Source organism: Canis lupus, chromosome 4 (genome assembly GCF_048164855.1).
Source record: "Canis lupus baileyi chromosome 4, mCanLup2.hap1, whole genome shotgun sequence".
NCBI classification, from domain to species: domain Eukaryota; kingdom Metazoa; phylum Chordata; class Mammalia; order Carnivora; family Canidae; genus Canis; species Canis lupus.
Window position 1 is genome coordinate 61,599,614 of NC_132841.1, and position 26,726 is coordinate 61,626,339.

The 26,726-nt window shown below is 42.1% G+C and overlaps 1 protein-coding gene across 3 annotated transcripts in view; it reads right to left on the reverse strand.

Annotated features, from left to right (window-relative positions):
• SNX18 (sorting nexin 18) overlaps nt 1-26,726 on the reverse strand; it is a 149,634-nt gene that overhangs the window by 17,724 nt on the left and 105,184 nt on the right. For 2 of the 3 annotated variants that reach the window (XR_012030115.1, XM_072824622.1), the window contains exon 2: nt 22,641-22,710. Coding sequence is in view for 2 of the 3 variants with exons in the window: in XM_072824622.1 (XP_072680723.1) it covers nt 22,664-22,710 (47 nt within the window). In the remaining variant the exon portion in view is untranslated. Of the gene's footprint in view, nt 1-22,160; nt 22,711-26,726 lie in introns of those variants that run through there. The other variant, XM_072824621.1, reaches the window with a different exon arrangement.

The following is a 26,726-nucleotide window of genomic DNA, read 5'->3' on the forward strand; positions in this document are numbered from 1 at the left end:
AAAGATTTTATTTATTTATTCATGAGACACACACACACACACACACACACACACAGAGAGGCAGAGACACAGACAGAGGGAGAAGCAGGCTCCATGCAGGGAGCCCAACATGGGACTCAATCCTGGGACTCTGGGACCACACTCCGAGCCAAAGGCAGACGCTGAACTTGATCCCGGGTCTCCAGGATCACGCCCTGGGCCAAAGGTGGCACTAAACCGCTGAGCCACCCAGGCTACCCTAGAAAAAAATATCCTATTCCTCAGTGAAATTCTCAAATAAATCATTAAGGTAAGTCATAAACACAGAAGTGAAATAGCCATGATCACTAGGAGCCTAAAGGAGTTCCCAGAGAACACATTGCCTACTGTGATAGTTGTCTGGGTTGGTAAAGAAAGAAAACACAGGAGCCCTGGTGTTTCTGGATTTGTCCAAATCATTTGACAAAATTTCATGTATTCTTTTGCTTAATAGGGAAAATTATTCACAAAAGAAAATGAAATTAAGTGGATTATTTATAGGTTGGACTGACTTGCTCAAAAGGTACTGGTTAATAATAGATTAGAATCAACCCAAAGGGGTTTTCTAGTGGCAGCCAGGCTTGCTTCTTTATTATAACCATGAAAACATTTTTACTAGTTATTTAGATAAAGCTATCCTCTACAGCTTGGGCTTGTTTTTAAAAATTTGTTCACATTAAACAATGGTCTGCTGAATGAAATAAGCCAGGCAGAGAAAGACAAATATTGCATTCTATCACTTATAGTCCAATTTGGAAAAAAAAAAAAGTCAAGCTCATGGAAACAGAGTAGAGTGCTATGGTTGTCAGGAGCAACCAGGTAGAGAAATGGGAAGGGGTTGGTAAAAGGGTACAAACTTTCAGATATAAATAAGTTCTGAGGATCTGATGTAAAGACAGTGATTATAGTTAATAATATTGTATTGTGTGATTGAAATTTTCTAAGAAAATAGAACTTAAGTTTTCTCACAAGCACAAAAAAATTATGTGAGGTGATAGATGTGTTGACTCGCTGGTGGGAATGTATACACATATCATATCATCACATTGTACACTTTAAATACATTGCAATTTTGTTTGTTAATTATACCTCCATAGAGCTAGGGAAAAAAATAATATCCTGAATCTAACAGATATAATTTTATAAGATAAATTGAAATTCTGACATTTGGACAAATACACGCATACACTCATATGCAGACACGTGATATATAGCTAAAGAGTAAGGATCAGAGCTACTTATTCTGAATTTACTCTTGGGTAGAACCTGAGTCAACATATCCTGTGATGATGGTGATAAAGGTAATAGAATGAAGAATGGTGCTAATTGAAGAAGAGTCATGGAACAGTATCAGCTATCAGATGCTCTTTTTATGCCAGGTATTGTAGTTGGCATTTTACATGAGGCTACATATTAAACCACGGTTCCTAGAGGTTAAGAAGCTTGCCAAAGGTGGTAGCAAGCAGTCTGCTCTGGAATCGGACAAGATAGAGTCCCTTCTCTTCTGCGTTGGTGAGGTGATATGGAAGTATTTCTGTTCTGGGCAGTATAATTTGAAGAGCAAGAGAGTGAAGCTTCTTAGAGGAGAAGGACCAGAATATCTTTGGATCTGAAAATACCATTTCACAGAAAAAAAGAAAAGTTTGAAAGACTAGGATACAGGGACCCTGGAGGCAAAAAGACTCCGAGAACTTGGTCGAGAGGGAAAGGAATTAGAATAATTTTATGCTGCTTCCCGTTTCTGGAAGCTATAGGTGATAATTAATTTCAACTCAATATCAAGAAGGGCTTTCTACCAGAGTTGTCCAAAGGCAGAGAGGCTGGGCCTGTGCAAACAAGTAGGGATCTCCCTGGGAAATTGACTTCAGGTCAGTCTTTTAGGCCCTTTCTGGGTCTGAGAGGCTTTAGTTCTTGCTCATGTGCTGAACTTGGGTAACTTGGGAAACATGCAAGCCAGCTGACAGACACTTCATGTCCTTCATGTGATGACTTTGTTGGCTTTGCCAAGAGATAACTTAGGAGGCAAATAAAATACCCTCCTGGAAATTAGCATTTGTGTTTGTAGAAGGAATGAAAGAATCTACAAACCCAAGATTTATTGAACAACTACTGTGAGCCAGGGACCATGCCTACATCCTCTATCTCCCTCCTATCTGTCCCTGTCTTCCCATCCCACAAAAATGCAGAACTTCTGTTATTTCCTTTGGGAAATGATCATTCCAGTAAAAAAAAAAAAAAAATACTATTTTTTGTTTTCCATTTCTCTTTAAGAATTTGACTAACCTAAAACTCATCAGTCAGTTTTCATGCTTTATTATGATTGGTGTTGACAGTAATAATAGGTTAATTTTTTTCACCCTCTAAAGAAGAGTTGCGAGAGAATTAAAATGGGAGGGTTGCTGAGGAAGGTTTTTCTTTGTTGAATTGGGTCTGGAATTAGGCAGGGAGGGCAGAGCAACAGAACACAGAACAACAGGAAAAAGAGCAATCACATCTTTAGTAGGGCCTTGGATGAGGTTACTGCCAGGAAACTTCTGAGAGAGAAAATCATGGTCTGGACACACACACACACACACTCAAATCCAAATTTAATAATTACCAAGAATTAGACGGAATACACACATTGTAGAAAAAGTGGACTAGTGGTTTTCAAGTGTCCATGTGTCCAAAATAGATCAACAGAACCATTTTGGTTGAGTGGGGTCTCTAGAGTACCACTGGGAAACCCTAGGGATCTTTGGACACAGTCTGAAACTACGATGATAAGTAAGTCCAGGCGAGTATATGGCAATTCCTCCCAATGAATGACAGTTCTTGGGTTGATTTCTTACTTAGCAGAGTTCTCTTCTAGGATCTAGAAGATAGATAGCATAGGCTAATGTGAAAGACAGTCAGTGACTATCAGTTCTGCATTCTCAGTTTTCATGGACAGCACTCTAGTCCTTGTCTTCATTGTTGCCAAAACCCACTCTACCTCTTCCCACCTCTGGTCTCCATCACCTCTAGTGCACACTGAATATAGGAAAAGACAAATTGTTTTCCTAAAGCATTTCTGACCATTATCTTGCTCAAGAATCTACAGCAGTACCTTATTCAAGCTTACACCCAACCACACACCCTCATCCTCATGCAATCTCTGTTGCAACCCACTGTGTCCTCTCATACTTTCAGACCTTCACACAGGCTGTTCCTGCCTGGAACACTCTCTGTAGACCCTCACCCATCCCTTCTTCCTCAGCTAACTGCTGGAGGTCATCCTTATGCAATGTTTCCTTTGGGAAGTTTAGGGACATAGGTGCCCCTCATGCATACTCCCATAGCACTCCATGGTTTCTCTATCAAAAGCAATTTATTTAAGTGTTTTTAGGGCTACTTATAAAATATCTGTATCTACCACTAAACAACAAGAAAACAATGTCTATACCTCGGTTACTATTGTACCCCCAAATTCCTGGCAGTGTAAGATTTTCTGAGTGAGTAAATGAATTCAACATCAATATTTGTTGAATGAGCAAATTGAAAAATGAATAAATGACTGTTGGTAGAAGAACTGATCAATTGTGCTTTTGTACAGGTGCATGGCCCTTTGTGCCACTCCTTCAGGTAGTTTTTCAGTCATGATCCCCACAATTTGGGGATCCGTCGCAGTCTATTTGGGCTACCGTAACAAAACACACAGGCTGCGTCATTTATAAACAACAGAAATGTATTTCTCACAGTGCTGGTGGCTGGCAGTCTGAGATCAGGTCATCAGCCTGGCCAGATGAGGGCTCTCTTCTGAGGCACAGACTTCACATTCTATCTTCACTTGGTGGAAGGGGCTAGGGAACTCTCTGGAGCCTCTTTTATGTATTTATTTTTTTAAGATTTTATTTATTTATTTGACAGAGAGATAGCAAGAGAGCACAAGCAGGGGAGCAGTAGAGAGAGAAGCAGGCTCCCCCCCAAGCAGGGAGCCTGGTGCGGGGCCTGATCCCAGGACTCTGGGATCATGACTGTAGCCAAAGGCAGATGCTTAATCAACTGAGCCACCCAGGTAACCCTGGAGCCTTTTTCATAAAGCACTAAGCCCATTTATAATCTTTCATGACCTGAAGTTCCCATCTCCTGATAACATCATTTTCAGGGAGTGGGATTTCAACATATGAATTTGGAGGGGATACATATGTTCAAACCATAGCACCTGCCAGTTAAATATTACTTTTTTTCTATTTCTAAATAGGAAAGCATAGCAGGGAGCAGGAGCCTTTTGGAAATGAGACTCTCCTAGTGAGGAGGTGGAAGCTGTTGGCCACCTTTGGGGACAAGAGAAGTAATTCCGGAGACGAGCTCCCAGGCAGCTATTGGTGTCGGTGAGACAAACTCTAGAGGAATAGGAAAAATGACTTTTGTCCTCCTTCTGCTGTTTGCCAGTGGGATGTCTCCAGGTGCTAACAGCTATTTGGTCTTATCTTGTTACCCAGAACCTCCCTGTTTTGCTATTGTAGAAATCAAGGGCTGGAGAAGCATAAGGACTTGCCAAGAGTCTCAAAAACAGTGGCAGAGCCAGGCCTAGAATCTGATTCTTGAAGCAATACTTTCTGTCATCCGTTATTTCCTCCTAGCTGCTGCCTGAAAGCCTTTAGTTCCGATTTGCTAACTCAAAGTTATGTATACAACAGGGCTCATGGCCCCTGACCTTTGATGCTGTAAAAGCATGAGGCCAAGGCTGGAGCATTTCCTTCTGACCAACAATTGCTGAAATGCAAAGCTGTTCTAGTGGGGAGGGGGTGGGGACGAGGGGGCACTAGCCAGGGCAAGCAAAACCGGGGGAAACTGCAAGAAATCTATCCCCACACATGTTCTTTTTCTCCTGGGGCTTCAGTGACAACTTCACTTTTTTATTTTGAGACTCAACAGAAAATGTGTCCTGGAATGAGGGGCAGGGGAGGTGTGCACATCAACGCACATAAAAACATCAGATATTCATGAGATCCATACACCAAAGACTGAAAGACCCACACTTACTCAAACCCTCCTCCTCATCACCTCATCCCAAGCTTTCACTTGTGGAGCAGGGGGCTGTGGAGGCCTCCAAATACCAACTTTCTGAGCTTAGAGTAAAGTGGCAACATTCCTGCAGAGAGCTCGAGAGCTCGTATGGAGGGTTTTGTTGCCCACACCCTGATTTGAAAAATGAATGCATCAGAGTTTCTTCTGTTTATTGCTTGGTAAGAGATGCAGGTTGATCTTCAGGATTCTCTTTGAGTTATTTCTCACTTTGAGTTATTTCGTAAGTTCTGGTGCAGTGGGGCTTCTTGCCACCAAGAAGTGCTGTTTCTGGCGCTGGATATCATTATTCGGGTTTCCTCAAGGGACGCGGCTCATTCACTGGTAAATGTCCATGAATTGGGAGAAGAAATGAGTAGCTGGAGAAGTGGCAATGGTCTTAGCATAGATACAACAACACCTGGGTTCTCTTCCCTCATTTCTTTTGCTCATTCATTTATTCATTCAAACAACATTGTCTCAGGGATCAGAAGAGTGACTGTCTAGCAGGAGAGATACTAAAAACGTGATTCATTGTTGCACAATGTATGTCTCAAAGGCTTGTAACACAAGCAACAGAAAGTATGGCTCCATCAGGCCCAAACAGGGAAGGAAGTCTATTGGCTCACATGACTGAAAACTCCCCAAAGGGTTTTGCCTCAGCAAGCTCCCTCTCGGAGCCTCAGTCCCCAAGCTCCTGATCCATCCCTCTCACTTTTGTCTTCTGGGGTATTGGCTGCATTTCTTCACAGTCTGAAGATGACCAAGGCTACATGCTTCCTTATTCAGATCCAGCCAAAAATAGTGTCTTTGCTTCAGCACTTCTGGAAAGTGTCCCAGGACTCAGTCTGGTTCAGGGGGTGGCACTTGGGGCCTAACCTGAGCTAATCAGCCATATGGTCAGAAGATGGTCACATGCTCCACTGAGAAGGCAGGTGTGAGCACCACAGAAATCCCTAAATGGAACTGAGAGTGGGGAAAAGGAAGAAAGATATATCAAGAAGCGTCCTCTTCAGAGAAAGAACTTAGGCAGGGCGCTAATAGGGCACATAAAAGCACAAAAGAGAGGTCTTCCTGAGCCTGGGCAAGCCCGGGTGTGTGTAGGGGTGGGGGGTGGGGGGTGGGTTCTATAGGAATGAACCATGCAAAGGGAAGGAATTTGAATTGATCAACCCCTGGAATGCAGCCCTAGTATACTAAAGCCAGAAGCTTCCCTTAGTTAAAAAATGATGAATGTATGGAATTAATGTCCAAAGATAAAAAGTCCAGGAGCAGACTTTATGCCAGGACTCAAGAAGCTGTGCATTGGGAGTTCATATCTATGTCTCAAATTCTCAGAAGAGAAGATGAAAATATTTGAATGTGTCTTAAAAGACCAGTTCATAAGAAGGCTCTGGTTCCAAGGACTGTGTAGTACTCAACCATTTCATCAAGACAAGGCCAAGCTCCATTCCCATGAATCTGGTTCCACCACTCACCCAGTGTGACCATGGGCAAGTCACTTAACCTCACCCCTTAACCTCTTCAACTTTAAAATTTGGACAACCGCACTTCCCTTCCTGAGTAATTATAAAAAGCTGAAATAATACCTCCAAGTGCTCAGCATGAAGCATCCGTTAAGCAACTGTGACTATTGTGACTCAAATGGAGCTGCCTCTCTGGGATGACGCAAGGTCAGAGGAGGAATGTGCACTTTCTGGAAGAGGCTGGCTTTAGACAAGACTTAAGTGCAGACATAAATACTTGAAGGGAATAGTATTAGAGGCATGCTGATGGCACGAGAATCCCTGCTCAGATTCTAGCTGTGTTCCCCCTGGATTCACACACCTGGGCCTTCCTGACAGACGACCCCAACATCCTGAGAAAGGCTTTAGTCTAGGGGAATAAAGGCTGTCACACTAGTGTGGTTCAAGTTAATAGTCTCATGTTAGAGAGTAGAGGGGTGGTAAACCCCACATTTTATCTGAAATCAGGACATTTCTGGTCTTGCCCCAGTGGCTGAATCCTAAAGGAGAGGAGACAGTAGGAAACAATAACATTACGAGGTTGGGAGCTCCATTGGGCAGCATTTGGATGGCCCAAAGGAGAGCACAAGAGTTATGGTGACTTCTGGCTAGGGTTGGGATTAAAATGGCTGGGAGCCCAAAATGGATAGAATTTGTGCCAGGACCACCTCAGCCCAATCCATACAGAAGAAGAATGTAAGGGAAGCAACATAGTAAGTGGACAAGAGACAGAGGCAGACATCTGTGCCAACAGCTGCAGCAGCAAGGGACATGTTTCATGGCATTGAAGCATGGCTATAGCAACTCAGTGCCACAGGTGTCCTCAGTGGAAATGAACACATCATGCCTCAGCACACACATCACCACAGGGAGCCAGCTGAGGGCAGAGGTCACATGGCAGCTGATAGGGCCATGTAGGAGAGCACACATGGCCAGCCCTGGGGATGCCCATGAACAGCTAGGGGTTGGGAGGCAGTGCAGACTAAGGGCAGGGCCAGATAGACTGCGGTATTACTCTACTTCTGCCCCACAGTGGAGTGGCCAAGTTAATAGGGATGACACAAATCCACCACTTCCCCCCAGCCCCCAGCCTACACAGTCACCTCAGTGCCAGCTGAATCACTAGGAGCGAACACATTATATGGTGCTTTCAAGAAACCATGATTTAATGTTGCTGCAGCTTTGTCTTTCACCAGAGATAATTAAGAATGTTTTCATGGGGGGGGGGGGGCAGGGCAAGCTGCCGGAGGAATGGGGTCCCCAAATCACCTGTCCCCACCAACTCACCTAGATAACTTTTAAATCATCCTGAAAACCTATGAATTCGGCCTAAGATTTAAAGAGAGAACAGCTGGAATGCTACAGAGAGAAGAGTTCGTGCTTCTATCAAGGTAGGAAGACGGGGAAAAAAATAAATAAATAAAAATCCAGTGGGGAAGGGTCTTCCCCGCCCCCCCCCCCAGGAGCCGGGCTAAGGCTGGGTGGCAAGAGCCCCCAGGACAAGAAAGCCCAGCCCTGGAGAAGCAGGAACTTTACCAACCTTCCCAGACGGAAAGGTGCTCGCGGGGAACGCGGACAGGATCCCAGGAGGGGCAGTGGGGCCCCCAGGCTCCCAGGGTCACTAACAGAGGAGGTGCCCCCGGGGAAGAGCGCGCCCCACAGCCCGGGCGAGCGCGGTAAAGGGCTGGAGCGCGCCCGTCGGGGCCCGGGAGCAGCTCGGGCGGGGGCTCCGCGCGGAGGGGGCTGCGCGGCCCTGGGAGCCCGACTCCAGCCATGCAGGCCCCAGAGCCCAGGGCGCCAGGAGACACAGCCCAGGACAGGCAGAGGCCAGGAGGGCCCAGGACAGCGAGGACACTCTTGCCGCTGGGCGACCCCGAGCTGTGCAGGTTGGCGCCACCGCCCCGGGAGCATCCAGGCCCCTGTGGACTGGGAGCTGTGGTGCTTACCTGGGGGGCTGACTCCAGGGCTGGAGAGCTGACCGCCACCAGTGGGGTTATTCCTCCTGCTGTCACCCTGTGCCTAGAAGGAGCGGGGCTGCCAGGGAACAGGGGCCTCACAGGATAAACAACTCCCACTGAGCCCTGCACCTGGCAGGGGGCGGGGCAGCTCCCCCAGGTGCACGCACCTGAGAGCACAGTAGACCACTCCCCCAGAAGACCAGCTGGAAGGATAGGGGAAGAACAAGTTATTGACCAAGCAGTGCTGGAAAGCTCCAGGGGAAGTCGAGGGGTTTACAGTATATAGAACCAGAAGATACCCCTCTTTTTTTTTTCTTCCTTTTTCCAGTACAACTCGTTTTTATCCACTCTTCACTCAGCAAAATGACTAGAAAGAAGAACCCATCACAAAAGAAAGAATTAGAAACAGTACTCTCTGCCACAGAGTTACAGAATTTGGATTAAATTCAATGGGCAGCCGGTGGCTCAGCGGTTTAGCGCCGCCTGCAGCCCAGGGTGTGATCCTGGAGACCCGGGATCGAGTCCTACATCAGGCTCCCTGCATGAAGCCTGCTTCTCCCTCTGCCTGTGTCTCTGCCTCTCTCTCTCTCCTCTCTGTGTCTTCTCATGAATAAATAAATAAAATCTTTAAAAATAAATTCAATGTCAGAAAGCCAATTCAGAAGCACAATTATAAACCTACTGGTGGCTCTGGAAAAAAAAACATAAAGGATTCAAGAGACTTCATGACTGCAGAATTTACTTCTAATCAGGCCAAAATTAAAAATCAATTAAATGAGATACAATCCAAACTGGAGGTCCTAATGACAAGGGTTAATGAGATAGAAGAAAGAGTGAGTGACATAGAAGACAAGTTGATGGCAAGGAAGGAAGCTGAGGAAAAAAGAGAAAAACAATTGAAAGACCATGAGGAAAGGTTAAGGGAGATAAATGACAGCCTCAGAAGGAAAAATCTATATTTACTTGGGGTTCCAGAGGGCGCTGAGAGGGACAGAGGACCAGAAAGCATACTTGAACAAATCATAGCTGAGAACTTCTCTAATTTGGGGAGGAAACAGGCATTCGGATCCAGCAGATAGAGAGGTACCCCTCTAAAATCAATAAAAACCATTCAATACCTCTACATTTAATAGTAAAACTTGCAAATTCCAAAGATAAAGAGAAAATCCGTAAAGCAGCAAGAGACAAGAGATCCCTAACTTACATGGGGAGAAATATTAGATTCACAGCAGACCTCTCCACAGAGACCTGGCGAGCCAAAAAGGGCTGGCAGGATATATTCAGGGTCCTAAATGAGAAGAACATGTAGCCAAGAATACTTTACCCAGCAAGGTTCTCATTCAGATTAGAAGGAGAGATAAAGAGCTTCCAAGATAGGCAGAAACTGAAAGAATATGAGACCACCAAACCAGCTCTGCAAGAAATATTGAGGGGGACTCTGTAAAAGAAAGAGGAAGTCCATGGAAATAATCCACAAAAACAGGGACTGAATAGGTATTATGATGACATTAAATTCATATCTTTCAATAGTAACTCTGAATGTGAATGGGTTTAATGATCCCATCAAAAGATGCAGGGTTTCAGACTGGATAAAAAAGCAAGACCCATCTATTTGCTGTCTAAAAGAGATTCATTATAGACCTAAGGACACCTACAGCCTGAAAATGAAAGGTTGGAGAATCATTTACTATTCAAATGGTCCTCAAAAGAAAGCAGGGGTAGAAATCCTCATAGCAGATAAATTAAAGTTTATCCTGAAGACTCTAGTAAGAGATGAAGAGGGACACTATATCATACTTAAGGATCTACCCAACAAGAGGACCTAACAATCATGAATATTTATGCCCCTAATGTGGGAGCTGCCAAGTATATCAATCAATTAATAACCAAAGTAAAGACATACTTAGATAATAATACACTAACACTGGGAGACTTCAACACAGCACTTTTTGCAAATGACAGATACTCTAAGCACAACATCTCCAAAGAAACAAGAGCTTTAAATGATACACTGGACCAGATGGATTTTACAGATATTTATAGAACTTAGCATCCACACAACTGAATACACATTCTTCTCAAGTGCACATGAAACATTCTCCAGAATAGACCACATACTGGGTCACAAATCAGGTCTCAACTGATACCAGTTGATTGGGATTGTCCCCTGCATATTTTCAGACCATAATGCTTTGAACTTGAACTCTATTCTCTTCCAATAGAAATTTGGAAGAAACTCAAACACATGGAGGTTAAAGAACATCCTGCTAAAAGATGAAAGGATCAACCAGGAAATTAGAGAAGAGTTAAAAAGATTCATGGAAACTAATGAGAATGAAGATACAACCATTCAAAATCTTTGGGATACAGCAAAAACAGTCCTGAGAGGGAAATACATCGCAATACAAGCATCCCTTTAAAAATTGGAAAAAAAAATACACAAACTAACTTGCATGTAAAGGAACTGGAGAAAGAACAGCAGATAAAACCTACACCAAGCAGAAGAAGAGAGTTAATAAAGATTCAAGCAGAACTCAATGAAATAGAGACCAGAAGAACTATAGAACTGAACAAAACCAGGAGTTAGTTTTTTGAAAGAATTAATAAGATAGATAGCCATTAGCCAGCCTTATTAAAAACAAAAGAGAAAAGACTCAAATTAATAAAATCATGAATGAAAAAGGAGAGATCATAACCAATACCAAGGAAATATAAACGATTTTAAAAACATATTATGAGCAGCTATACACCAATAAATTAGGCAATCTAGAAGAAATAGATGCATTTATGGAAAACCACAAACTACCAAAACTGGAACAGGAAGAAATAGAAAACCTGAACAGGCCAATAACCAGGGAAGAAATTGAAGCAGTCATCAAAAATATCCCAAGACACAAAAGTCCAGGGCCAGATGGCTTCCCAGGGGAATTCTATCAGACGTTTAAAGAAGAAACCATACCTATTCTACTAAAGCTGCTCCGAAGATAGAAAGAGATGGAGTACTTCCAAACTCGTTTTATGAGGCCAGCATCACCTTAATTCCAAAACCAGACAAAGACCCCACCAAAAAAGATAATTATAGACCAATATCCCTGATGAACACAGACGCAAAAATTCTCAACAAGATACTAGCCAATAAGACCAAAAGTACATTAAGAAGATTATACACCATGACCAAGTGGGATTTTTCCCCGGGATGCAAGGCTGGTTCAACACTCGTAAAGCAGTCAATATGATAGATCATATCAACAAGAGAAAAAACAAGAACCATATGATCCTCTCAATAGATGCAGATAAAGCATTTGACACCATACAGCATCCATTCCTGATCAAAACTCTTCAGAGTATAGGGATAGAGGGAACATTCCTCAGCATCTTAAAAGCCATCTACAAAAAACCCACAGCAAATATCATTCTCAATGGGGAAACACTGGGAGCCTTTCCCCCAAGATCAGGAACATGACAGGGATGTCCACTCTCACCACTGCTATTCAACATAGTACTAGAAGTCCTAGCCTCAGCAATCAGGCAACAAAAAGAAATAAAAGGCACTCAAATTGGCAAAGAAGAAGTCAAACTCTCTCTCTTTGCAGATGACATGATACTGTACATAGAAAACCCAAAAGACTCCACCCCAAGATTGCTAGAACTCATACAGCAATTCGGCAGTGTGGCAGGATACAAAACCAATGCCCAGAAATCAGTGGCTTTTCTATACACTAACAATGAGACTGAAGAAAGAGAAATTAAGGAGTCAATCCCATTTAAAATTGCACCCAAAAGCATAAAATACCCAGGAATAAACCTAACCAAAGAGGTAAAGGATCTATACCCTAAAGAACACTTCTGAAAGAAATGGAGGAAGACACAAAGCGATGGAAAAATATTCCATGCTCATGGATTGGAAGAATTAATATTGTGAAAATGTCAATGTTACCCAGGGGAATTTACACAATCAATGCAATCCCTATCAAAATTCCATGGACTTTCTTCAGAGAGTAGAACAAATCATCTCAAGATTTGTGTGGAATCAGAAAAGACCCTGAATAGCCAGGGGAATATTGAAAAAGAAAACCGGAGCCGGGGGCATCACAACACCGGATTTCAAGTTGTACTACAAAGTTGTGATCATCAAGACAGTGTGGTACTGGCACAAAAACAGACACATAGATCAATGGAACAGAAGAGAAAACCCAGAAATGGGTCCTCAACTCTATGATCAACTAATATTTGACAAAGCAGGAAAGACTATCTACTGGAAAAAGGACAGTCTTTTCAAAAAATGGTGCTGGGAAAATTGGACAGTCATGTGCAGAAGAATGAAACTGGACCATTCTCTCATACCATACACAAAGATAAACTCAAAATGGATGAAAGATCTAAGTGTGAGACAAGAATCCATCAAAACCCTAGAGGAGAACACAGGAAATACCCTTTTTGAACTTGGCCACAGCAACTTCTTGCAAAATACATCTATGAAGGCAAAGGAAACAAAAGCAAAGATGAATTATTGGAACTTAAGATAGAAAGCTTCTGCACAGCAAAATAAACAGTCAACAAAACTAAAACACAACCTACAGAATGGGAGAAGATATTTGCAAATGACGTATCAAATAAAGGGCTAGTTTCCAAGATCTATAAAGAACTTATTAAACTCAACAGCAAAGAAACAAACAATCCAATCATGAAATGGGCAGAAGACATGAACAGAAGTTTCACCAAAGAAGATATAGACATGGCCAACACGCACATGAGAAAATGCTCTGTAACACTGGCCATCAGGGAAATACAAATCAACACCACAATGAGATACCACCTCACACCAGTGAGAATGGGGAAAATTAACAAGATAGGAAACAACACATGTTGGAGAGGATGTGGAGAAAGGGAACCCTCTTGCACTGTTGGTGGGAATGTGAACTGGTGCAGCCACTCTGGGAAACTGTGTGGAGGTTCCTCAAAGAGTTAAAAATAGAACTGCCCTATGACCCAGCAATTGCACTTCTGGGGATTTACCCCAAAGATACAGATGCAGTGAAACTCCGGGACACCTGTACCCCAATGTTTATAGCAACAATGTCCACAATAGCCAAACTGTGGAAGGAGCCTTGGTGTCCATCGAAAGATGAATGGATAAAGATGTGGTCTATGTATACAATGGAATATTACTCAGCCATCAGAAAGGATGAATAGCCACCATTTGCTTCAACATGGATGGAACTGGAGGGTATTATGCTGTGAAGTCAATCGGAGAAGGACGAACATTATGTGGTTTCATTCATTTGGGGAATATAAAAAATAGTGAAAGGGATTAAAGGGGAAAGGAGAGAAAATGAGTAGGAAATATCAGTGAGGGAGACAGAACATGAGAGATTCCTAACTCTAGGAAATGAACAAGGGGTGGTGGAAGGGGAGGTGGGCGGGGGTTTGGGTGACTGGATGATGGGCACTGAGGGGGGCACTTGATGGGATGAGCACTGGGTGTTATGCTATATGTTGGCAAATCAAACTCCAATAAAAAATATACAAAAAAAAAAAGTCTAAGCAAAGGGTCATAGGTCATAGGTCATGAAAGGGATACAAACTTTTCATAATACCATTAAAGGACATCTTGTAGCTATACTTAATGGTAACGAAAAAGAAGCTACTAACTCAACTTAATCCTTCTGGTAAGGATCTCATAATGAACATTATTTCTATCTGTTTAACCTAGAGAGTTTCCAGTAAGCTGCAGAAAGGCAATAAAATGGAAATATTAAAAACATAGACTCTGAACCCCCCCCCCCCCAAAAAAAAACAATGTTTTCATGTGTACTAACTTACTATAAGGGCAATTTTTATTGTTTTCAAACTTATGTAAACAATCCTCCTAATTACTTTTTCATGATATGCAAGGAATGTTTGTCGTGTTGGACTAGCATGCATCCTTCTATTTCTTTCTTTCTTTCTTTCTTTCTTTCTTTCTTTCTTTCTTTCTTTCTTTTTAAATGAGAGCTAAATAATTTATTAAATTTTTCTTTTGCTTTGGCCACTCAGACATTAAGAGTGAAATGTGGTACACCAAAGTTGGAAGAATTTTACCATAAAAAGTTGGAAGAACTTTGGTGTAGATAGATTTTATGGTAAAATTCCTCCTACCCCTCTGGTCTTCAACATGGCTCATGTTTGGGGTGCTTTGGTTATCAATGTCATTTTTATTATAATTTTATGTTGATGTGTCTTTCAGATCAGTCACCTAAAGTATTTGTTGGAGGAAATTAGAATTTTCTTTAAAAATGTATAGTTGTTGAGAAAGTGTGTAAACTTTTAATTTCTCTCAGGACAGAGAAGTCTTTCTTCTAAACCTCCTATCGTTTTTCTCTTAGGCACTCAGAGTTGAGAATAATGCTACCTTTTCTCAATATATTTTTATTTGAGGCAATTCTTTGTTAGTCTAAATAGATTTCTTTATTAGACAGAAATGTGAACAAAAGAAAATGATCTCATTGCATATAATTCCTGACACAATACCCAGGACTCCAGACTGCAATCAGATTTGCCCTCACAAATGACTTAAAAAACCTTTTTGGTTTTGAACACCTGTTCAAAGAAACCCTGTTTGAAAGTGTCTGCTGTTGTTAATCCCTTAGTAGCAATGCAGACATGCTCTTGTCCTGATCTGTCTCTTTGTGTTGAATAATGAAGGGCTTGCACCCAGATTCCTATCCCTACTTTTATTAAAAAAAAAAAAAAAAAGCTGTATTGAATGATAACATTTACTTATTAGAGTCAGTAAGTTTGTATTTACAGAAACAGGCACACAAATAAGTGTACAAAGGGCTTTCATTAAGTAAACCACATAGAACCACAGCCAACATCAAGAAATAAAATTCACCAGCCCACCCCAGTAGTTGACCTCTTGTCCCTCCCCAGTCACTACACACTCCCTTAAAGTAAGCATAACCTTGTTCTCTGACACCATTGATTATTGTTTCACTTGTTTTTTAAAGTCTGTATAAATATGACCACTCTGTGTATACTTTTCTGCATATTTTTCATGAGATTCAGCCTTGTTACCACATATAGCAATTTTTTTTTTATTGGTCTGTACCAGTATTTCCTTATGTAAAATAACACAAATCATGTATCCATTCTGTTATTGATTCCTACTTGAGTTGTTCAAAGTTTCTGGCTCTTCTAGATAATACTGCTATGAATATTCTTAGATAAATGTCTTTTAGTGAACCTATGTATGGATTTCTTTTGTGGATATATCTAGTTGTTCTGGATCATACATTTTTGTGTGTGTTCACCTTTAGTAGATAGTAGAAAACATATTTTTAGTATATATTAGGAAGTGATTGTGACAATTTACACCCTTATTAGCAGTCTATGAGAGTTCCAGTTGCTCCAAATCCTTGCCAACGCTTGTTACCATCAATCTCTAAAATGTTAGACATTCTGGTGATAACTAATAAAGTTGGACTCATGTTTATTGGCCATTTGGATATGCTTATTTTATGAAGTGCTGTTAAAGTCTTTTGTCCATTCTTTTGGCCTACAACAACATTATGAAGATCTTCTTCTCTGTTTTCTTTAGAAGTTAGAAAAATACTTGCTTATTTTTGCATTTAGGTTGACAGTCCATATGGAATTGTGTATGGGGTACAGGTTAAGACTTATTTTTCTTTTTAAAAAAAGATTTTATTTATTTATTTGAGAGAGAGAGAGCAAAGCAGGAGGGAGAGGATAGGGAGAGGGATAAGCAGACTGTCCGCTGAACAGGGCTCTATGCAGGACTCGATCCTAGAACTCTGGGACCATGACTTGAAGGCAGATGCATAACTAATTGAGCCACCCAGGCACCCAAAATTTATTTTTTCCATGTCCATATACAATTGACCTTATAATTTATTATAGACTATTATAGACTATCCTTTGCCACTGCACTGCAGTGTTACTTTTGTCATTAAATCAATCCACATATGTGTGGATCTGTTTCCGTGCCTTTTAAAAAAGATTTAGGGATCCCTGGGTGGCGCAGCGGTTTGGCGCCTGCCTTTGGCCCAGGGCGCGATCCTGGAGACCCGGGATCGAATCCCACATCGGGCTCCCTGCATGGAGCCTGCTTCTCCCTCTGCCTGTGTCTCTGCCTCTCTCTCTCTGTGACTATCATAAATAAATAAAATCTTAAAAAAAAAAATAAAAAAATAAAAAAGATTTATTTATTTATTTGAGAGAGAGAGAGCGTGAGAAAGGGTAGGGGCAGAGGGAGAGGAAGAGAGAGAGAATCTCAAGCAGACTCTCCATTGAGTACAGAGCCCAACACAGGGCTCAATCTCACAACCCTACCATCATGACCTGAGCCAAAATCAAGAGTAGGATGTGCAACTGACTGAGCCACCCAGGTGCTTCATGTTTCTGAACTTTCTACTATGAACCGTTGTTCTATGTGTCTTATATTCACCAACTATTATGGTTTTGAATTGGAACATTGGTCTGTAACTGAAACTCTGGAGTACCTGACTCTAGGTTGCCCTATAGCCTTGGCATAAAGTTCTAAGAAAGTGAAACAAATTAATGCAGAGAATTCAGTCTGAATATTGCAAGCTGAAAGAAGAATGAAGATTATTTAATTCAATTTCCTTGCTTTTAAAATGAGAAAATAGTTCTACCCAAGTGCACTGGTTATCTTTTATTTACCCAGCCACACCCACTCTCCATCCTTCTTCACCTGCTATACCTGTGGAGGTCCCCACATCAATAAGCTCTCTTACTGTCTAATGTCCACATGGTTCAGCTTATGGGGAACATTGATTTGAGGTAAGAGGAAAGTGAGGTCAGGTATTTATTCCTTAGCCATCTCCCTGTGGGCTATCTGATTCTCTCCACGAAAAGTTATGGCTCCGGGAAGCCTGGGTGGCTTAGCAGTTGAGCATCTGCCTTCCACTCAGGTCATGATCCCATGGTCCCTGGATTGAATCCTGTACTGGACTTCCCACAGGGAGCCTGCTTCTCCCTCTGCCTATGTCTCCACCTCTCTTTCTTTCTCTCTGTCTCTCATGAATACATAAATAAAATCTTAAAAAAAAAAAAAAGAAAGAAAAGTTATGGCTCTTGATAGGTGGCTTCCTCCACACAGACCTCTTCTTCTAGAAAGACTTGTTTCTTTTGTCCCAGGCCCGGGATATCAACTGTATCCCACTGTTACAGCCACAGGAACCACATTGGAATTCTGATACTTCATGATTAAAGGCATCCATGTTCCAGATGGAAAAATGGTAGAAAGGACCCAAAAAGAGTCAAAGGGGGCACATGCCATCCATCTCTTAATGGAGAGTCCAAGAAGCTACCATAGGACACCTCTGCTCACATTTCATTGGCCAGAACTTGCTTGCTTGGCCACAGTAAGCTGTGAAACTGAGAAATGTTCTCAAGCCAAAGGCCAAACTAAAACTCTTACAAGCTAAGAATATCAATAGGGGATAGTCAGCAGTTTCTACCACCATGCCATTTAAGTCTAGTCATTGAACATGCATTCAGTGTCATTCTGGACCACTTCACTCTTCTGAGATACAGAATGAATTATGCATGGCCCTGGTCTAGTCCAGCACAGGGGAGAGATGCCCTCCTCCAACAAATAACCATGTTGGTCCCCGCGCTAGTCATTAGGGATTCAAGAGTGCACAAGGCAATGTCCTTGTCTTCAGACAGATGGCTGTAAAGATATACCTCTGTTATAGATCTTAGTCAATACCAGTTACCCAGGGGAGATGTGGTGGGTAGTGGAACAGGAGAATTGTTCTCTGAAGGAAGACACAAGTTTACCAAGTGGACAAGGAGGAGACAGACTTTCTAGGGCCAGAAGCAGCATGAGAAAGACACAGGGCATGAAAGTGCAGTGTTTTAAGGGAGCAGCAAAGATTCCTGGGAGCCTAAAAACATAACTTGCATGGATGAGAGTGGGTAAAGAATGAGGCTGGATGAGTCCACAGCGGCCCAGCAAGGCAGGACCCTGTGTGTCAAACACAAGCATTTGATGAATTCCTCTACTCCCTCCACCCACCAATCTCTTCTGCTGTTCATGCCATGGAAGGTTTCCAATAAGTCACAAATGAATGATAATATCATATCAGGGAGTACATCAAGCTCAGGCCCAAGTTACATCCCTCAGGAAATTTACCAGAGATCTGAATCTTGGAATTTCAGCCTCCTTCTTGGCTTGAACAAATCTGATGGAATTCTAGAATAATTTGGTTGAGCCAACTTATTCCCAAGTTGGAGTAGAAAGGTAAGCAGTAGAGAGGAGGGAATCAGAAGACACTTGCTCTCACTCAGTGTTTAGAATGGCTCCAAATGGTTTCTTTTGCAGTAAAAGCAAGCATTTAAAATGAAAATATTATGTTTTTCCCCTTCTGCCAGATATATCCTGAAAAAGAAGAGGAGGGGGAAGAATGATTCTAAAGGAAGTATTGCACATTATGTGAACAGCTACTATGTGCCAGACGCTATTCTAAGGTGCTGGGGCCATAGTGGTGAGCAAGACAGAGTCCTTACAGTCCCTAAAGAGTTTATGTACTAACAGAAGCAAAAAAGTTTTTAATGTGCTTAGTATCTAAAGTAGTTTCAAGTACTGATAAATGCCTTGAAGAAGATAATATGGTAGAGTGACTGAAGACTATTTAGTCAGGGCATGAAATTCTTTCTAATAAGTGGTATTTGAGTTAAGACTGTGTATTAGTTTCCAATTGCTGCTCTAACAAATTACCAGAAACTCAGTCACTTAAAACAATGAGGCAAATTTATTACCTCACAGTTCTGGAGATTGGAAGCCCAACATGGGTGCCACTGGGTGAAAATCAAGTCATTAGCAGGGTTCTAGGAAAAACCATCTCCTTGTTTTTTCCAGTTTTTAGAGCTGCCTGTAATCCTTAACCATGACCTTCTTCTCCTGATTCCAAAGCCAGTAACTTCAAATATCTGATTCTGATACTCACTCTCCTATTTCTTTCCTTCACCTACAAAGACTCTTACATGGGACTCACCCAAATAATGCAGGATAATCTTTTCATCTCAAGATCCTTACCCATATCTGCAAAGTCTCTCACGCCATGTGAGGTAATAAATTCACAGGTTCCAAAGACTAGGATGTGGGCACCATTAGAGGTCACTTTTTAGTTTATTATAGACCTAAATAGTGAAACAAGGGCAGCCTTAGGAACAAAGTGTAGACCTTAGGAAAGAGCATTAGAAGCAGAAGGAAGTGTAAGTGCCAGGGCCCTGCTGTAGGAATAAACATAGCATTCTAAGGAACAGAAATATGGAAACAAGGCCACATCTCCAGAGGTCAGTTTTCTCTATTGTGTTTCGGAAAACAGGATTGTCCTACGGGCCTGTTGCATTTGAGAAATCAGAGCAGAGCAAATTATCTTGAATCAGAAAAAGCAACTGGAATATGCATGTAGATATACTCTTCGCACCCCATCCCTGACACTTTGCCAAATTTTTCAAAGTCTTGTGTTCTATTTTAAACCTCCCCCGACAAAAACTGTCATTTTTAACCTTTGAAATCTTTCACTGGAAATACTCATCTTTTGATTTAATGTTAGAACCTATCAACATCGATTTTTAAAACACACCCCCATTTCTTATTCCCCACCAGCAGATAAAATCTACAGCTGGAAGAAGATGGTATACCAAGAATGAAACGGTATTTAAGAGAAGATTTAGAACATCCAGAAAACAGATGTTTCTTTTTCCACATGAATATGCAGGTTTTAAAACAGTAAAAGCACACAGTTTAAATAGTGAAGTTAAATAAATCACACTGCATTCTACAAGTCTCACAGAATACATGTTTTTAATATTGCAGCCCAGCAGGATGGTTCAGGAGAAGGTCAAAACTTAGCCTTTCCAAAGTTCGCTTTTTGTTGTTGGTTATCTCAACAATGAAGATTGCAATATTCTTTCTCTTGAATCCCAATTTTTTTTTCATCTATGAATCTCTCCAGTTTTAGTAAACCTAAATCCTACCGTAACGTTATGATGCACATTCTTACAATAGCTACCACCATCGTCATGATGGTGTTCTGTATGTGCTATTATTACTATGTCAGCAAGGTACAACAGATGGCATGGGGACCCCCAGAAGCCTCAGCCATACCCTGCAATGGGCTGTCATCTCCTCGTGGCTCCATGGATGGTGTAAAGGATCAAAAGGGGTCAACCATACACAAGGACATTCAGATACAGACCAAGCAGTTAATTACCTGCCAGGGTCCACTCCCAAGGGACAAGCCCAGCACTCCTGGCCTCCTCTTCTCTATGAAGTGGCAATTCACCACTTTGTTTTCTCTTTATTTTCTTTACTTGTTAATTTTAATATTCCCAATACCTTCAGCATAAGACCTTTTTTAACCATGATGGGTAAAAGACATCATCATTCCCAATTTATGTTTCCCAAAGACAACAACTCTTAACTGCTTCTTTGGAGTCTTTTCAGAATAGTCTTTCTATGTTTATAATGAAGTGTCATAACAAATCATAATAAATCATATCATATCTGTTTTTCCCTTGTGAATGGCTTTACACTATCCACATTGTCAGACAATTTGTGCTTTTCATGTTGCTCAGTACCCTGGGCAAACATCCATGGCAGCCAGTCAGCATTTTTAAAGTGCCCTGTGCAGAATCGCAGACCTCATGGTTTCTCTGTGGTTCGCTGCTTGTGTCTGAAGAAGAAAGTTACTGAAATGCATCCAGACCGTGGTTTGCAAGAGAAAGGAGTCCATTGTGTATGTCACTGACTTCATCTCAATGTATGACTTGGCTTTGGCAGTCAGTAGATTATTTTCCTTATCACCTCATCTGAGATCATTAAAAGATTTTCAAATGTCGCCTTCATTCCTCCTATGGCTCGTGAGCAGAACTCACAAGGCTTTCAAAGTTATCATTTCAACAAATATCCATACTGACAGCCTCAGTCAAGTAATTTGTCTCTAAGAGGATATGTTATAAAAAAAAAAAGAGGATATGTTATAAAATGAGATCCAACTTAGGTCCATTACCATAAATCATGAAACAAAGGGGTCATCGTGCTTGTGCATTTACCAGAGACTTGGAAAAAAAATGATACGAATATATTCTCATAAATCTCATAAGGTAATAATTTGCTTTTAAGGCCACATGAAAATGGAATGAATTCTGAGTGAATTGATGATTCCCTCTTCAAAGAGCTACAGTGCTTTCAAATAAGGGATTAAATCAAGATTTCATCAAAACCACAAAAAATGTGGTTTCAAAAAGTGATGGATCTAAGTTAATGTCGAGAGAGAGAGAGAAGGAGAGAGAACTTTCCCTTTTCTCTCACAAGTAAAGCAGGCTTTGTCCGCCCTGTGTGCATTGAGAGGACAGTACAACTCTCCATGGAAGACACATCCCCAAGAGCATAGAACAGCAGAGCTTAAATCAGTTTGTTTTGTCAGACTTTGGCCTTGGAACTTTTATTATAATAACATAGATAAATCTCTGTCTTGGGATATGTCACACCCTCCTAAACAAGAAAACTGTAACCTCCAACCACCCCTTTTTCTTGCTGGTCCCATCTAAGCAAGGCATTTTCTATGATATATGATATGTGGGCTTTATTATCAAGCAGAATTGTTTCATGACATTTTGTTTTGTAACAGCTTTATTGAGATATAATGCAGAGACCATACAATTCACCCATACTTGGTATCTCGTTCAAGCTTCTGGACTTCCCCGGGCCTTATCTTTTAATTTGTAATATGGGAATAAGAAGACCCCACTGATTTGTTCTGTAAATTCAATGCATTTCCACAGACAGTGGAAATCTCCATCTTGTTGATTAATGGTCATTTTAGGTACTGAATTTAGCTCAGTTCAGTACCTTACCACTTCCTCTGATTAAAAACTGACACAACGAAAGACTCTGTCCCTCCCCGACCACAGGGTAGAGCTGAGTTCACTGGGGAACTGTGTGACATCATGGTTGCTTCGCACCCACTGGTGCTGCTGTTGTAAAGATACCTCTCTTCTACTGGGATGGGCAGTGCAAGGAAATGGGGGTTTCAGGAATTTTGGTAGAGGGGGCCCTCTGCCGTACGGGGGCCTGGAAGCCACTGGCTCTTACCTCTGCTGGCCTCCACATGTTTGCTAGAGTGGGGACAGCTGCAGGGCTTCAGTTCTCAAAACGCCCAAACCTGAGGAGGAAAAATGGAACAGTTCATGCAGGAGGATGTTTCCAAGGAGCCACTGTAGCCATGCAGTGTTCCACACACACCTGAGAGTCTAACTTACCTCATCACCACACACACACACACAAACACACACAAACACACACACTTCTCCATTTCTTTCTCTCGGTGTAGGTTTTTACTTATTTTTCTCTCTTAGATGACAAATCTGAAGCGTTTCATAATTCTAGGTTACAACTCTGCATCTTTGCTTCTTGGTTCCCTTCATTGCTTTGTGATATCCTATATGTAGAGTGGTGCCCTGTATGCGATATTATGGGTTAAATAATGCCTCCTTCCTCAGCCTACATGTTGAAGTCATAGCCCCCAGAGAATGGGGCCTTATTTGGGAATAGGGTCTTTGCAGATGTGATTAGTTGAGATGAGGTCATACCACAAGGGTGGGTTCCTAATCCAGTATAACTGGTGTCCTTTAAAAGGGGGAAATTTGGACACAAAACACACACAGAGAGGTAAAGGGAAGATTAGGGGATAATTCTACAAGCCCAGGAACACCAAAGATTGTAAGAAAACTACCAGAAACAAGGAGAGAGCCCTGGAACTGATTCTGTCTCAGAGTCCTCAGAAGGAATCCATTCTGCCAACACCATGATCTTGGACTTCTGGCTTCCAGAACTGGAATTCAGCCAATGAATTTCTGATGTTTAAGCTATCCGGTTTGTGGTACTTTGTTATACAGCAGCCCTAGGAACCTCATACACAGGACGTACTGAGTTGTCTTTCCAGCCCACCATCGTTCTGAGAAACCTCCCCCCCCCCCCACCCCAGGAGCAGCCACGTTCAACAACATGACTCTGATCCCAGCCAGAGCTCACTAGAAACTTGTATTTGAGACCAGGAAAGTAAGTCTCTAGCCATGGAAGCCAAAAAATATAAAACTCGACAGCTGCCAACAATTGTGTTTTCCACAACAACAACAACTAAAAGCCAGTCTGCCGCAAGACAACGCTGGCACCCAGAGGAGCAGAGGTGAGGCTGGGAGAAAGCTGGCAGCGTTCCAGCCCTGTCTCCACTGGTGCCCGAAGCCCCAGCTCTGTCGGGACCTGGCCTGTGACTCGAGGTCTGCGGGACTGGAGCGACCACCCGGTAAATTCCCTTTTTGCTCAGACTGATGTATACAAGGTTTGCGGCACTCACAACTCAGCCTTGTAGTTAATATAATCTCCAAAACTTATGCACTCTTATTTTAATAATCAGTGGAAGAGAGGCACCTGAGTGGCTTAGTCAGTCTGCCTTCTGTGCAGGCCATGATCTCAGGGTCCTGGGATGGGGAGTCTGCTTCTCCCTCTCCCTCTGCCCCTCCCCGTATTCATGTGCACACACACACTCTCTCTTTCAAATAAATAAACTAATTCAATATTTTAAAAAATAAAATAATAAGCAGAAGGTTGCTGCCCTACAGAAGCAACTATGTTCTTAACGACAGGGGTGCTGGATCTTTTCTAAAAGCCTTCATGAAAATGAAACTTGGTGAAAAAAATGTAAGTTTTGTTGAAACATGCTGCCTTCGTTGAAACTGCAAGCCATCAGAAAGAGAAAGAAAATGATTAATTTCTTTACCTCTTAAATGAAAACCCAAAATAATTTAGTAACAGACAACTTTCATCTTTCATTAACATATGGGAATGTTTGTTGACTTACAGACACGGCATAGTGCCTTCATTAATTAAAAGTCATTTTGCAGAGTTGATTGGGATGTCTGTGAAAAGTTGGAGTCGTTTCAACTATTTATTATGTTTCCATTAGCTTTATTTTCAAAGAATTTACTAGCCCTGTGATAAGCTTCAAATGCCTGGCATTTTGCCTGAGAAAATATTTGCTATTTGGTGTATTAACAATGAGGACTTTTCCTGTCTGCCCATTACCACATTGTGTAAAATCTAAGAAAATAATTGCTTAGTTTTCATTCTGATCTATACACTTCTTAATGGCCTCTAATATATCTAGAGGTGTAATCCAAAAGGCTACCAGTTTTATGTCAGAAAAGGGTAAGCAAATGAAATCTGATGTCGGAGATTAGGAAATAAACAGCAAGTTTTATGCTATTTTGCATGCTAATGGGGAATATATTAGTTTCTGTGGCTGCATAAAAGCATTCTCCAGAATTTAGTGGCTTAAAATGGCATTAAATATTTATCTCACCCAGTTTCTGGGTTCAGGAATTCAAGAGTGGCTTCCATGGGTATTTCCGGCTCCAAGTTTTGCTTGAGGTTGCCATTAAAGGGTTGGTCAGGGTTATAGGCCTCTGAAGATTTGACTGGGACTGGAACATTCCCTTGCCAGTGGGCTTGTTCTCATGGCTGGTAAACTGATGCTGGCTGTAGGCAGAAGGCCCTGGTCCTCACCACATGGACCTCCTCATAGCGCTACTAAAGTGTCTTCATGACAGGACAGCGAGCTTCACCCAGGGTGAGTAATCCAAGAGAGAGCAAATGTAGAAGCTGTAAGTTTTTTTGATGACCACACTTAGGTGCCATCCTCTGTCATTTCTACAATGTCCTAGTGAATACAGGAGTCAGCCCTATTCCAAGTGGGAGGGGAAGACTCTGGGGAGGCAAAAATCATCTGGGGCCTCCAACTACCTTGGAGGCTCCCTATTCTGCATATTAGTGGGAAAGGAAAATTCTCTGTAAAAGAGGACAGAAAACGCTTTCCACAATGAATGTATTTGAGAAAATATCAGAAAAATTAATTCTAGAATCACAGAATTCTAGAATTGGAAAGAAGGTTCAGATATCATCCAGTCTAACTCCACCATGGAGACTGAGACGCAGAAAGCTGGCAATACTTTTCTGATCTAACTTAGCAAATCAGTGACTGAAACAGGATTAGATGCCAGCCGCTTTACTCCTAGTTGGGGCTCATGTTGAGAGTATCCTGGCCTAGAAACCAACATCCACCCCAGCCTCCTCCTACGGTGCATTCCTCCGCCAAGGCTGGAATACCACCAAAACATTGCGATTCCCCAACTCTCTTGCAGCTAGGATTCTGGATATGATTCAGGTTCAGGCAGTCAGTGCACTGACCTGAGATGCAGAAATCAGAAGTGATGCAGAGAATATGGGCTGCAGCAACTTGGTTTGCTCCTACTGGCCAAGGTGGCAGCAGAGGGCTTGCGCTGTTCTCTGGCAGAGGCCACAGAGGTCCCAGTGCTCGGGTCACCAGCAGGTGAGTGCTGAGGAGCCTGGCTCAGAGGTGTTAGCTTGCACCCAGGAGATGTGACATGGCTTTAAGGCTAAGAGCTGCAACAACAGCTTCCTGATCTCTAAAGAGCAAGGAAGCTAGCATATTCCTGGAGTGAGCAATGTCAAGTGGTGATTGCCACGGTCTGGAAGGTGGGAAATTAAGTGGTTAGCAGCTCCCCTGGAGGACTGGTTCTCTGGGTGGTTCTTGGCTTTGTTCCTGGAGTCCAAGCCCAGAGCCATTATTCCAGTCCTTCCAACAATTTTTAAGTACCTAATTCCCTGTGTTCAATCCAGTTCTCATGAAATAGAGTGGTGCCGGTTTTCTGCACCTAAATGCTATTTCAGAGCATGTTCTCCTGTAGGAATGAGAAAAGCAGCCTGACCTATGGAATCTGGCCTGACACAGCTAGATCTCACAGTCGTTAGGAAATAGCCTGACACTTACAGACAGGCCATGGGGTTCTCCCGTTGAGAGTAAACAGTTTCTCAGAACGTCAGCTTCAGACAAAGTCGCTCTGTTGACTGTGCAGGTCAAGACATGAATAAGAGCACTCTGTATCATGTCTGCACACAGACAAAACTATAAATGTTGTCCAAGTCACACAAATGGCAAAATACCCCTCCATCCTTGCTTATCTGAGTGGCTGTTTCGTCTTTACTAATGAAAATCTTTGCTTTCCCTCTTTCCAGATAAGAGTTATTAAAATGTTCAGTCATAGACTTGCCCCTCTTCCTGACAGCATCCAATCCACACACGAGCCCTGTATCCTTCAGCCC